Source organism: Salvia hispanica, chromosome 6 (assembly GCF_023119035.1).
Source record: "Salvia hispanica cultivar TCC Black 2014 chromosome 6, UniMelb_Shisp_WGS_1.0, whole genome shotgun sequence".
NCBI classification, from domain to species: Eukaryota; Viridiplantae; Streptophyta; class Magnoliopsida; order Lamiales; family Lamiaceae; genus Salvia; species Salvia hispanica.
In genome coordinates, this window is record NC_062970.1 from 15,091,221 (window position 1) to 15,104,102 (window position 12,882).

Consider the following 12,882-nt stretch of genomic DNA (forward strand, 5'->3'; position numbering starts at 1 on the left):
AGTGAGAAATGGCTACGAGTATAAATCATGGTATAGACAAGTTCATCTGTAAGTATAGCGACTTGTTGCGTAGTTTCCGTCTTATAAGAGTAGTAGATGACGCATGTGTCAGCCAGAAACATCAACAAGTCACCATTTTTGAAAATTTTAAATGTACAAAATATTCAAATAACTCCAATTATGATCAAAATCAATAACAATCTGGTACTCCATGGTCCAAGATTCCTTGACTTTGTATTCCTTCATCAACCAGATGACGACGAGTTCTTTGTCTAATGTGTAGGACAAAGAAAGGCAGCCCCTCAAAACATTCAACTTCATATCCAAAGGAAGCTCACCATCAACAATAAGTTCATCCACTGCAAGAGCAGAGAAGATGATAAAACATTATGTTTCAACATCAAAAGCACAGATCCATAAGGTTTGAGCGGAATCATACACTACCCAATGGGGGTTGTCGTTACATACAGTGTATGCATGGTTAGAAAATGTTCAACCAGAAGCGGGGCCAGCTTCAACGCGCCTCCATGTTCCTGTTCCGTGGGTGTATACGTGATGAGCGTCGGAGGCGCCCCCATTGATACAGATGACCTTATATTTCCCACTGATTTTGCTCACACAAAATAAAAAATTCAACAAATAGTCCTGAATGTATACATCAGGGGAGAAGAGCTTGATATGCTGTCGAGTTTGAGGATTGGTTATGTAAACATGACGCTATGTTGGTAAGTCTAGAAGAAGCAATCCATTAGTTTGGCGAGCTCGACAAAATAATACTACTGAGTTTCCGTGAGGGATTTTGATATCTGTGAGGTGACGGAATTGAAGAGCAAGAGCATAGCTCTCCAGATCCGCTTCTTCGTCTTCAAATACGATAATGGTGTAAAAAAAATATAAAAACCAAATACTATGTAATTTACTCTATTTTGAGGGATGTCCCATGATATTTTTAGATTCCAGAGATCTACAATGTGCAAATAAACCTAAATTTAATTCACGAAAGATGCTCATTTTTACTGTAGTCAGCTCTGCAATTTCTTCATTTTCTTCCGTCTGATTGAAGAGCAGAGACGTGAGTATTCCATTTCTACCAACAATGAAACAGAAATCTACCATCAGAAATCAGCATCAACATCCTCTCACGGCTCCCTCTCCGAAGCAAATCAATCAGCAAATGCGTCTGTAAACCATGGCTCAATCTGATCGAGTCCGGCGATTTCGTCAAATCCGAAATCAAAACCCCACCATCCCTAGTTAGGTTGATGCCGCAGACGAGCAAATCAACTATGTGCACCATTATTGAAGCTGAAGACAAAGGCGAAGAAGCGGATCTGAAGAGCTATGCTCTTGCTCTTCAATTCCATCACCTCACAGATATTGAAATACCTCACGGAAACTGATGTCCATCGAGCTTGTTAAGCTAATGGATTGCTTCTTCTAGACTCACCAGCAGAGTGTTATATTTACATAAGTAATCCTCTAACTCGTCAGTATATCGAGCTCTGTCTCCCTGGTGAATACATAGTGGACTATGTGATGTGTTTTGGATTTTGTGTGAGCAAAATTAGTGGCCAATATAAGGTCATCTGTATCAATGGCTGCGCTTCCGACTCTCATCATGCATACACCCTTGGAACACGAACATGGAGGCGCGTTAGTGCTGGCCCCGCTTCTGGTTGTCGATTCAATTACCAAGAGTTATTTTGAATTTGTCTTCCCTTTATTTCTAGGTGAATATTTCAACATTATTATCCCCTTTCTATTCCCCTCCTCTTATTCCCCACCTCTTACAATTTCTTCTATTGTGACAAAGTTTGAAAATAAATTACAATTACTTTATTTGTATTATTAATTAAAAATATAATTGAAATTAAAATTTTTTGTGGTATTGACTTTTAACTTTTTAGGTATTAATTGTTTATTCAGCTTTACAACTAAAATGATGCTATTAACCCGATGTTTTAATGCATGAAAGGCGGTGGGGTCATTTTAACTATTGGTCAAAGAATGGAAGTGTGAGTTGGCGGATGGCATTTGCAAAATACACCCCAAAACGGAAATTTCAAAACAGGGGGGAAGCCCCTTAAAATTGCCCCCAAAAAACCGAGCTTTTAAGTATAGTATAGATTACATACTCTGCACACATTCATACACACACACATACACTCACAATATTGCACACAATCTTACACACTGCACACACACATTCACACACCGCATACATTCACACATGTAGACACACTTCAAAAATTTAAAATTAAAAATTTAATTTCATATCAATTATTTCATTTTGCCAAACAAAAAATTTGAAATTGAATTTTAATTTTAATTCAATTCCAATTCTGTGTACCAAACGAACCATAAGATTATAACCCTCAATTATAAAAGGGAGTTTATAATTTTTTTAATAGAATCGTAGCTATTCCTGTTTCATGCATAGTTATGGAATCATATTTATCTCCTCCGTTTTCTTGCAAGGAAGGAAGTAATATTTAGTTTGTGTTATCAGCTCCAAAGGGGGCGTTGCATCCGACACACATTATGTAATATTTTAAAAAAAATATTAATAAAAATATTTTTTCCTTTATAAAACAATATTTACATATACAAACATAAAAAGTGAATTTATCAATATAATATTGACCATGAATAAAACAATAAATTTATCAATATAATATTGACCATAAAAAGTAATGTTTATTTTGTGTTATCAGCTCCAAAGGGGGCGATGCATCGGGCTCTCATTATGTACTATTTTTTTAAAAATATTAATATTCATACCATTGAACTAATAATTGATAGTAATAATAATAATAGTAACAATAATAATAACAACAACAATAATATATCAATAAGTATGGCATGTTCATGATAAATTACAAAAAGAATAAAGTAGGATTAATTCAAAATAATTTTGGTGTCATGATGCACATAAATATAAATTAATAAGCATAATATATTTCGAAGAACAAGCTTGGAATTAATTAAGATTTATATTTATCAACCAATTTTACCATTCAAAATATGCCCTCAGTATCTTTGGGTGAAAACAGTAGTACCAAATATATAATTATCTCCGAATTCAGGGATGTGTCGTGATATATGTAGACTCCAGATGCTAAAAATGTCAGAAAACCCTAATAACCCTATATTTAAATCACAAAAGATACTCATTTTGTCACCTCCGCTATTTCTCTCATTTTTAAACCCGTCTGATTGAAGAGCATAAACGCATTCCATTTCTGACAATAAAGCAAGATTTCTTCACATATCTACCATCGGAACTCACCATCAACATCCTCTCACGGCTCCCTCTCCGAAGCAAATCAATCAGCAAATGCGTCTGCAAACCATGGCTCAATCTGATTGAGTCCGCTGATTTCGTCAAATCCGAAATCAAAACCCCACCAACCCTAGTTATGTTGGTGCCGGAGACAGGCAAGTCAACTATGTGCACCATTTTGGAATTTGAAGACGAAGATGAAGAAGCAGATCTGGAGAGCTATGCTCCAGTTCACCTCACAGATATTGAAATCCCTCACGGAGACTCAATACCGCAAATGGATCGTGCTCGGCAAGCTAATGGATTGCTTTTTCTAGACTCACCAGATGTTCTTTATGTTTACATAAGCAATCCTCTAACTCGTCAGTATATCAAGCTCTGCCTCCGTGATGAATACAAATCGGACTCGGACTACGTGATGAGTTTTGGATTTTGTATGAGCAAAATTAGTGGCCAATATGGGGTCATCTGTATCAATGGGTGCGTTTCCGACTCTCATCATGTATACACCCTCGGAACAGGAACAGGAACATGGAGGCGTGTTGAAACTGGCCCCGCTTCTGGTTGTCGATTCAATTACATAGATCATTACACTGTATGCAATGGCAACCCCCATTGGGCAGTATGTGATTCCGCTCAAACCTTGTGGATTTCTGTTTTTGATCTTGAAACAGAATGTTTTAGCATCTTCCCTGCCCCCGCATTAGAAGAACATGTTGTTGATGATAAACTTCCTTCGGATATCAAGTTGGATGTTTTGAGGGACTGCCTATCTTTGATTTACCTAATAAACGAAAAGGTCATCGTCATCTGGATGATGAAGGAATACCAAGCCAAGGAATCTTGGACCATGGAGTACCAGATTGGTATTGATTTTGATTTGGAGTGGATTTATTTAAATATTTCTAGATGCAAAGTTTTCAAAAATGGTGACGTTTTGATATTTTTGGAAGACGCGTGCCTCATCTACTACTCCAACAAGACTAAAACTACTCAACAATTCGGTATACCTAGAAATAACCTTACCTATGCCATGATTTATACTCCTAGCCATTTCTCACTCAAGAATTTCGGAGGTGAGACTGTAATCTCGTTCTAGTTTATATATGTATTTTGTCATTAAATACGGACGTATCTGTGTCGAAGATATCTTTATTATGTTGTAGTATTTGGAATTGGCGTTATCATGCCGACCTTATCCGCCTAGCTAGTATAGATATGGGCGTTATCGTGTCAACCCGACTTGTACGGGTGTATTTTGCATTGTAATGAGTAAGCGATCATGAATTAATTTGATGAATTCTTCTGTTATTCTAAACTTCAATTCTTGTCAATGGTTTAAATTTCTATAAACCGCTGTACATGCATTTATAATGGATTAAACCTTTTGCTTTGTGTTCAACAAGCTAAAATTTTACAATAGTCGAAGATTGAACTTGAAGTTTAAGATTTAAAATTGATCTCGTTATAGTTCATAATGTTAGTCTACATATGTGTTTTGTTGTTATATATGGTCGTGTCTGCGTCGAAGGTTTCTTTATTGTGTAGTGTTTGGATTTTGTGTTATCATGTCGACCTGACCGGCCTAGCTAGTATCGATATGGGTGTTATCATGTCAACCCAACATGCACCGGTTTTAATCATGTACTACTAATTTGATGGATTATGCTTCAATTCTTATCAATGGGTTATATTTCTATAAACTGTTGTAGATGCATCTATAATGGATTGGTTGTCTTCAAATTTAAATGTCTCTTTGACTTGGAGTGTGGATGAAAACGTAGGACATGCCAAAAATCAATATTTTCTGAATGTATGCTAGTATTTTTGGCAAAATTTCCATGCGAAACTACTGCATCCTTCAAACTGTTACCCCCTTCTACTACTTTGACGTCCAGGTTCATTACGTCCATGGACGAACTGGTCCGCCTTATCCAACTGCCAACCAGCCGTCGACACTTGCATTCTCCTACGGAGTGGACGAGTAATAGACGGCTTGGTGACCGATTCCTCAACGAAGTGACCATTCTTTTGGTCGCAATTCTTTTATCTTTCATCCCTTTTTGACACTCCAGATTGGAATTAATTTCCTCCATCGCTCACTGCTGGAAACACGCATTCCTTGAATGTGTGTTAAAGAAACACGCATTCTTGTATTGTAAGCGTTTTCTTTGAATACGCGTTTAAGGAATGCATTTTCACTCTTTTTGCAAACTAAATATTGGTTCCCCTTTTCAAAACCTACATTTAATATTCTACCCAATTGATAATTTTGCCCACTACCAGGCACTTCTGATAAAAAAAATGGTCGCAATAAATTTTCTGTGCAATTTCTGCTTTGAGTTTCTGAAAATTCATTAGAAAGGTTTGTGTTATCATACAAGGTAGAAAGAAGAGAATTTGAAATGATACCAAGTTAGATATACAGAACAAAGTGTAATTCATTTTTATTTTGAGACCTCAGAACTAGTATACCTTCTAAGTTCTAATTATGACATTATAGAGAGCCTAACAGCAAACAAATTCTAGAGTTCACACAAATTTGCAGTATTTGTAAGTCACATAAAAATTCATCTTGTAATAATTATTGATATTCTATGCCTTTTTTCGTTGAATCGTAGTTAAACCTATTTCCTGGAGAACTATAGAATCATATTTATCTCCTTTGTTTTTTTGCAAGGAAGGAAGCAACGTTTAGTTTGTGTTTAATTGAGCTTGAAAATTTCTGGATTGAAACTTTGTGCTTCAACATGTTGTAAATGCTATCATCGACGTTGGCTGCAATTCTTTATGGTAAAGAATGGTTAAGCTAAACAATGTCAATGGTGCATGGGTGATATATATCTGCTACTTCTAGATTAGTACTATAGTAGTTAGTAGGTACTAGTTCTGATGTCTCAAAATATAAATTAATTACACTTTGCTCTGTTAATTAACTTGGTATCATTTCAATTTCTCACTCTTCCTTTCTTGTGTGATTACACAAAACTTTCTAATGATTTTCAAAAACTCGAAGCAGAGATTACATCGAAAATTTATTGGTAAAATTTATGATAGGTGCTTCGTAGGGGGTAAAATTCTCAATTGGGTAGAAAATGGAATGTAGGTTTCCAAAAGGGGAATGTAAATGCATTCCTTGAATGCGTGTTCAAAGAAAACGCATAAAATACAAGAATGTGTGTTTTGCATACTCTTACTAGCAGGGAGCGATGGAGGAAATTGATTCCAATCTGGAGTATCAAAAGGAGATGGAAGATCAAGGAATTGAGGACCAATTAAAAGAATGGTCACTTCATTGAGGAACCGGTGGAGAATGCAAGTGTCGAAGGTTGGTTGGCAAATGGCAATTGGATACGGCGGACCAGGCTTCGTCCATGAATGCAATGAACCTAGACACTAAAGTTGTAGAAGGGGAGAATAATTTTAAGGATGCAGCAATTACGCATGGAAATCTTGCCAAAATAACGGAATACATTCCGATAATATTGGGTTTTGGCATATCCTTTTGTCCTCTTTGAACAAGTCACAATTCTTGAGTTTCATGTCTTAGTTATCTTACAAACTCCAAGTTAAAGAGACATTCAAATTTGAAAATAATTCCAATTAATCCATTATAGATGCACCTACAACAATTTAATGAAATTTAACGCATTGATAAGAAATGAAGCATAGAACAACCGAATAATTCATCAAATTAGTTCATAATTCACACCTAAATATATTCTATGGCAACATGAACAATTAGATCCTCATCACAAGACAAAATACACCCGTGCATGTCGACTTGACATGATTAACACCCATATATATACTAGCTAGGCTGATAAGGTCGACATGATAGCGCAAAATCCATACACTACACAATAAAGAAACCTTCGACACAGACACAGTCATATATAACGACAAAACACATATAGACTAACATTATGAACTAGAACAACATCAATTTTAGATCTTAAATATCAAAGTCAGTCTACATCTATTGTAAAACTTCAGCTTGTTGAACACAACGCAAAAGGTTAATCATGATTGCAGTCTGCATAACTATTCCTATGGGTAATAGACAAAAGTCTCAAATTCAAATCCAAAACACTTAATAGTCCAATATAAAATTCCTCTTTAAAAAAAGTCAAAATTCTCGAGTTTCATGTCAACGATTTCATCCAAACTCCAAGTTAAATAGACATTCGAACATAAAGAGAAATAAATCATTATAAATGCATGTACAACTCTTTGTAGAAATTTAACCTATTTACAAGAATGGAAGTTTAGAATAACTGAATAATTCATCAAATTAATTCATGATTCACATGCTAAGGCAACAGGAACAATTTAGCTACTCAATACAATGCAAAATACACTCGTGCATGTCGGGTTGACACGATAATGCCACGATAATGCCCATATCTATAATAGCTAGGCGGATAAGGTCAGTATGATAACGCCATTTCCTAATACTACTACATAAATACATAATAAAGAAACCTTTGACATAGACACGTCCATAATTAATGACAAATCACATACGTAGACCAACATTATGAACTAGAACGAGATCACATTCTCACTTCCGAAATTCTTGAGTGAGAAATGGCTAGGAGTATAAATCATGGTATAGGCAAGCTCATCTGTAAATATACCGACATGTTGAGTAGAGTCCATCTTGTTGGAGTAGTAGATGAGGCACGTGTCTCCCGGAACCATCAAAACGTCACCATTTTTGAAATTTTTGAATGTACAAATATTCAAATAACTCCAATCATGATCAAAATCAATAACAATCTAGTACTCCATGGTCCAAGATTCCTTGACTTGGTATTCCTTCATCAACCAGATGACGACGAGTTCTTTGTCTAATGTGTAAGACAAAGAAAGGCAGCCCCTCAAAACATTCAACTTCATATCCAAAGGAAGTTCACCATCAACAATAAGTTCATCTACTGCGGGAGCAGAGAAGATGCTAAAACATTCTGTTTCAACATCAAAAGCATAGATCCATAAGGTTTGAGCTGAATCATACACTACCCAGTGGGGGTTGCCATTGCATACAGTGTATGCATGGTATGAAAATGTGCAGCCAGAAGCGGGGCCGGCTCCAACACGCCTCCATGTTCCTGTTCCGAGAGTGTATACATGATGAGTGTCGGAAGCGCCCCCATTGATACCAATGACCTTATATTGGCCACTAATTTTGCTCACACAAAATCCAAATTCAACAAATGGTCATGTATGTATACATGAGGGAAGCAGAGCTTGATATATTGACGAGTGAGAGGATTGGTTATGTAAACATGACGCTCCGTTGGTGAGTCTAGAAGAAGCAATCCATTAGTTTGCCGAGCTCGATATAATGATACTGAGTTTCCGTGAGGGATTTCGATATCTGTGAGGTGACGGAATTGAAGAGCAAGAGCATAGCTCTCCAGATCTGCTTCTTCGTCTTCGTCTTCAAATTCGATAATGGTGCACTGAGTTGAGTTGCTCGTCTCCGGCATCAACAGAACTAGGGCGGGTGGGGTTTTGATTTCGGATTTGACGAAATCGTCGGACTCGATCAGATTGAGCCATGGTTTGCAGACGCATTTGCTGATTGATTTGCTTCGGAGAGGGAGCCGTGAGAGGATGTTGATGGTGATTTCTAATGGTAGATTCTTGAAGAAATCTTGATTCATTGTTGGTAGAAACGGAATACTACGTTTCTGCTCTTCAAACAGGCGGAGAAAAAGAAAGAAATGGCGGAGCTGACTAAGACAAAATGAGGAGTATCTTTCGTGAATTAAATTTAGGCTGGTTGGGATTTGCACATTTTAGGTCTATGGAATCTAAATATATCATGGGACATCCCTGAAATTAGAGTTAATTACTTATTTCGTATTTTTATATTTTCTTACATATTTTTGAATTGAAATGTTCCCAATATATAGAGGGCATTTTACTTGACTCGCTTTTTTTTCACTCATTCTGAACTCTCATCTACTTTAGTAATAATATAAATGGTAATTATAATTTTGTCTTGAACGAAATATAAGAAATTAGTTCATTCATAAATAATACTCCAATAATATTTTTTTTTTATATTAAACACTACTATGAAATTAAAATGAAGTACGTATATCAATTAAATTCTTTTTAGAATATTAATAAAAGTATTTTTTCCTTTATAAAACAATATTTACAAAAACATACATAAAAATTGAATTTATCAATATAATAATTGACCATGAATAAAACCATGAAAATATAGTTTTTTGTTTAATTTATTTATTCACTACTACACATATTTGTAAGGCGCTGGGTGCCGTTTGATCTCCATGATCCCTTCCAACATCTGCACGACCTTCCCCATCATCGGCCGCTGCTGCAAACGCTGTTCTTCGATGGATGCACCGACCCTCCTCACTTGTTTCATGTCGATCTCATGGAGATATTTTACATCACAGCATTGGGTAATGAATCTCAGCAATAACATCAATCTAAGACTATTGAAAACTTCAGCTTGTTGAACACAAGGCTGAAAGTTAATAAAATAATTCCTCTTTGAACAAGTCATAATTCTCTGACTCTCGTGTTTACGTTTTCATCCAAACTCCAAGTTAAAGAGACATTTAAATTTGTAGATAACCAATAAATTATAGATGCATCAACAATGGTTTACAGAAATTTAACCCATTGATAAGAAATTGAAGCATAGAATGACTGAAGAATTCGTCAAACTAATTCATGATTCACACCCGGATATATGCTAAGGGACTGGGGAACAATTTAGCTAATTACAATGTAAAATACACCTGTGCATGTCAGGTTGACACGATAACGCCCATATATATACTAGCTAGGCCGGTCAGGTCGACATGATAACGCCAAATCCAAACACTACATGATAAGCAAACCTTCAACACAGACATGCATATGTAACGACAAAACACATATGTAGACTGATCACCATATATAACGACAAAACACATATGTACACTAACATTATTTACTAGAACGAGATCACATTCTCACCTCCGAAAAGGTTATGAGTATAAATCATGGTATGGACAATAAAATAACCTTATTTAGTGAGCAGGAATCAGATGTTAGATATTATATAATGTAGTTTAAGAATACATAGAAGGTATTTTTGTCTTGATGAATGTTCAAGTATAGTCATAGATTATTCAGATTAAGATCCAGGCTCGCCAAGTTGGTATGTTTCCAAGCTCATGTGTGCAATGGCTACATCTGCTTAAACATGCAGTGTAGGTGAAGTTCAATTTCCAAACGATACGGGATTATTAAACAGGAGCAATTTGGATCTCGTCTGTTATAGTACTAATCTAGTAGTCTCTCGAGCAGATATAGCTTAACCATTCTTTACCATAAAGAATTGCAGCCAATGTCGATAATAGCGTTCCAACGTGTTGAAGCACAAAGTATCAATCCAGAAATTCTCAAGCTCAATAAAACACAAACTAAACATTGCTTCCTTCCTTGCAAGAAAACAAAGGAGATTAATACGATTCTATGGTTCTGCAGGAAATAGGAATAACTACGATTCTACGAAAAAAATATTAATTCCCTTTGATAATTGAGCTAACAGTGTAAGCTATAGGCAGAGAATATTATAATTACTACAATAGTACAATGATGGTTTTCTATGTGAATTACAAATACTGCAAATTTGTGTGAACTCTTGAATTTGTTTGCTGTTAGGCTCTCTATAATTTCATGATTAGAAGGTATACTAGTTCTGATGTCACAAAATAAAAATTAATTACACTTTGTTCTGTATATCTAACTTGGTATCATTTCAAATTCACGTTCTTTCTATCTTGTATGATAACACAAACCTTTCTAATGAATTTTCAAAAACTCAAAGCAGAAGTTACATAGAAAATTTTTTGCGACCATTTTTTATCAAAGGTGGCTGGTAGTGGGTAAAATTTCAATTGGGTAGAAAATGGAATGTAGGTTTCTAAAAGGGGAACCTTTATTTAGTTTGCAAAAAGACTGAAAATGCATTCCTTGAACGCGTGTTAAAAAAAACGCATACAATACAAGAATGTGTGTTTCTTTAACACACATTCAAGGAATGCAAGTATCCTAAATACGCATTCTTAGATTGCGTGGTTCGTATACTATTACTGTATTACCGGCAGGAACAGTGGAGGAAATTGATTCTGATCTGGACTATTAAAAAGAGATCGAACCAGTCATTATAGGAACCAGTCACAAAGCAGTCTAATACTCGTCCATGCCGGAGGAGAATGCAAGTGTCGACGACTGGTTGGCCGTTGAATACGGCGGACGAGGCTTCGTCCATAATTGCAATAAACCTAGACGCTGAAGTGGTAGAAGGGGAGAATCTTTTGAAGGATGCGGCAGTTACACAAGGAAATCTTGCCAAAAATAATGGCATACATTTTGATAATATTGGTTTTTGCCATGACATTTGTCCTCTTTAATTAAGTCACAATTCTGGAGTTTCATGTCTACTTTTCATCAAAACTCCAATTTAAAGAGATTCAAATTTGAATACAACCAATCCATTATAGATGCATCTACAACAGTTATAGTAATTTAAAGCAATGATAAGATTGAAGCATAGGATAACCGAATAATTCATCAAATTAGTTCATGATGCACACCCGAATATATTCTAGGGTAACGGGAAAAATTAAGCTACTCATCACAATACAAAATAAGCCCGTGCATGTCGGGTTGACATGATAACGCATTCACGAAAGATACTCATTGTGTCTTAGTCAGCTCTTCTCTTTCTTTTTCTTCTCTCCATCTTTCTTATTCTCCGTCTGATTGAAAGAAACGCATTCCATTTCTAACAATGAAGCCAGATTTCTTCAAGAATCTACCATCAGAAATCACCATCAACATCCTCTCACGGCTCCCTCTCCGAAGCAAATCAATCAGCAAATGCGTCTGCAAACCGTGGCTCAATCTGATTGAGTCCGGTGATTTCATCAAATCCGAAATCAAAACCCCACATGTGAATCATGAGTTATTTGATGAATTCTTCTGTTATTCTAAACTTCAATTCTTGTCAATGGATTAAATTTCTATAAAGTGTTGTACATGCATCCATAATGGATTATTTCTCTTTATGCTCGAATGTCTCTTTAATTTGGAGTTTGGATGAAAACGTAGAAACGAAACTCGTGAACTGTGACTTGTTCAAAGAGGAATTTTTTATTGGACTATAGAGAGTTTTGGATTAGAATTTGGGACTTTTGTTTATTACTCGTAGGAATAGTTCTCCAATCATAACTAACCTTTGTGTTCAACAAGCTGAAGTTTTACAATAGTCGTAGATTGAACTTGAAGTTTAAGATTTAACATTAATCTCGTTATAGTTCATAATGTTAGTCTACATATGTGTTTGGTTGTTATATATGGTCGTGTCTGTGTCGAAGGTTTCTTTATTGTATAGTGTTTGTATTTTGTGTTATCATGTACCCTATCTAGTATAGATATGGGTGTCATCATGTCAACCCAACATGCACGGATGTGAATCATGTACTACGACATGCCTTCTAACTACGACATTATAGAGAGCCTGACAAGTTTGTGTTCCTACATGCAAGAGATTGAAATTA

General features: G+C 35.7%; 2 protein-coding genes across 2 annotated transcripts; one reads left to right on the forward strand and one right to left on the reverse strand.

The window, feature by feature from the left end:
- The first annotated feature begins 3,449 nt into the window (after positions 1-3,449).
- Positions 3,450-5,271, forward strand: LOC125194770 (F-box protein At3g07870-like). The gene is made up of 3 exons (XM_048092996.1): positions 3,450-4,149; positions 4,996-5,096; positions 5,182-5,271. Exons 1-3 carry the CDS (start codon positions 3,450-3,452, stop codon positions 5,269-5,271), a joined length of 891 nt encoding a protein of 296 aa, XP_047948953.1.
- Positions 5,272-8,065: 2,794 nt separating this feature from the next.
- LOC125194771 lies at positions 8,066-8,955 on the reverse strand. Its single transcript, XM_048092997.1, has 2 exons — positions 8,641-8,955; positions 8,066-8,455 (listed from the first exon to the last, which is right to left on the reverse strand). The coding sequence occupies exons 1-2, from the start codon at positions 8,953-8,955 to the stop codon at positions 8,066-8,068; spliced, it is 705 nt and encodes a 234-aa protein (XP_047948954.1).
- Between the last annotated feature and the right edge of the window lie 3,927 nt (positions 8,956-12,882).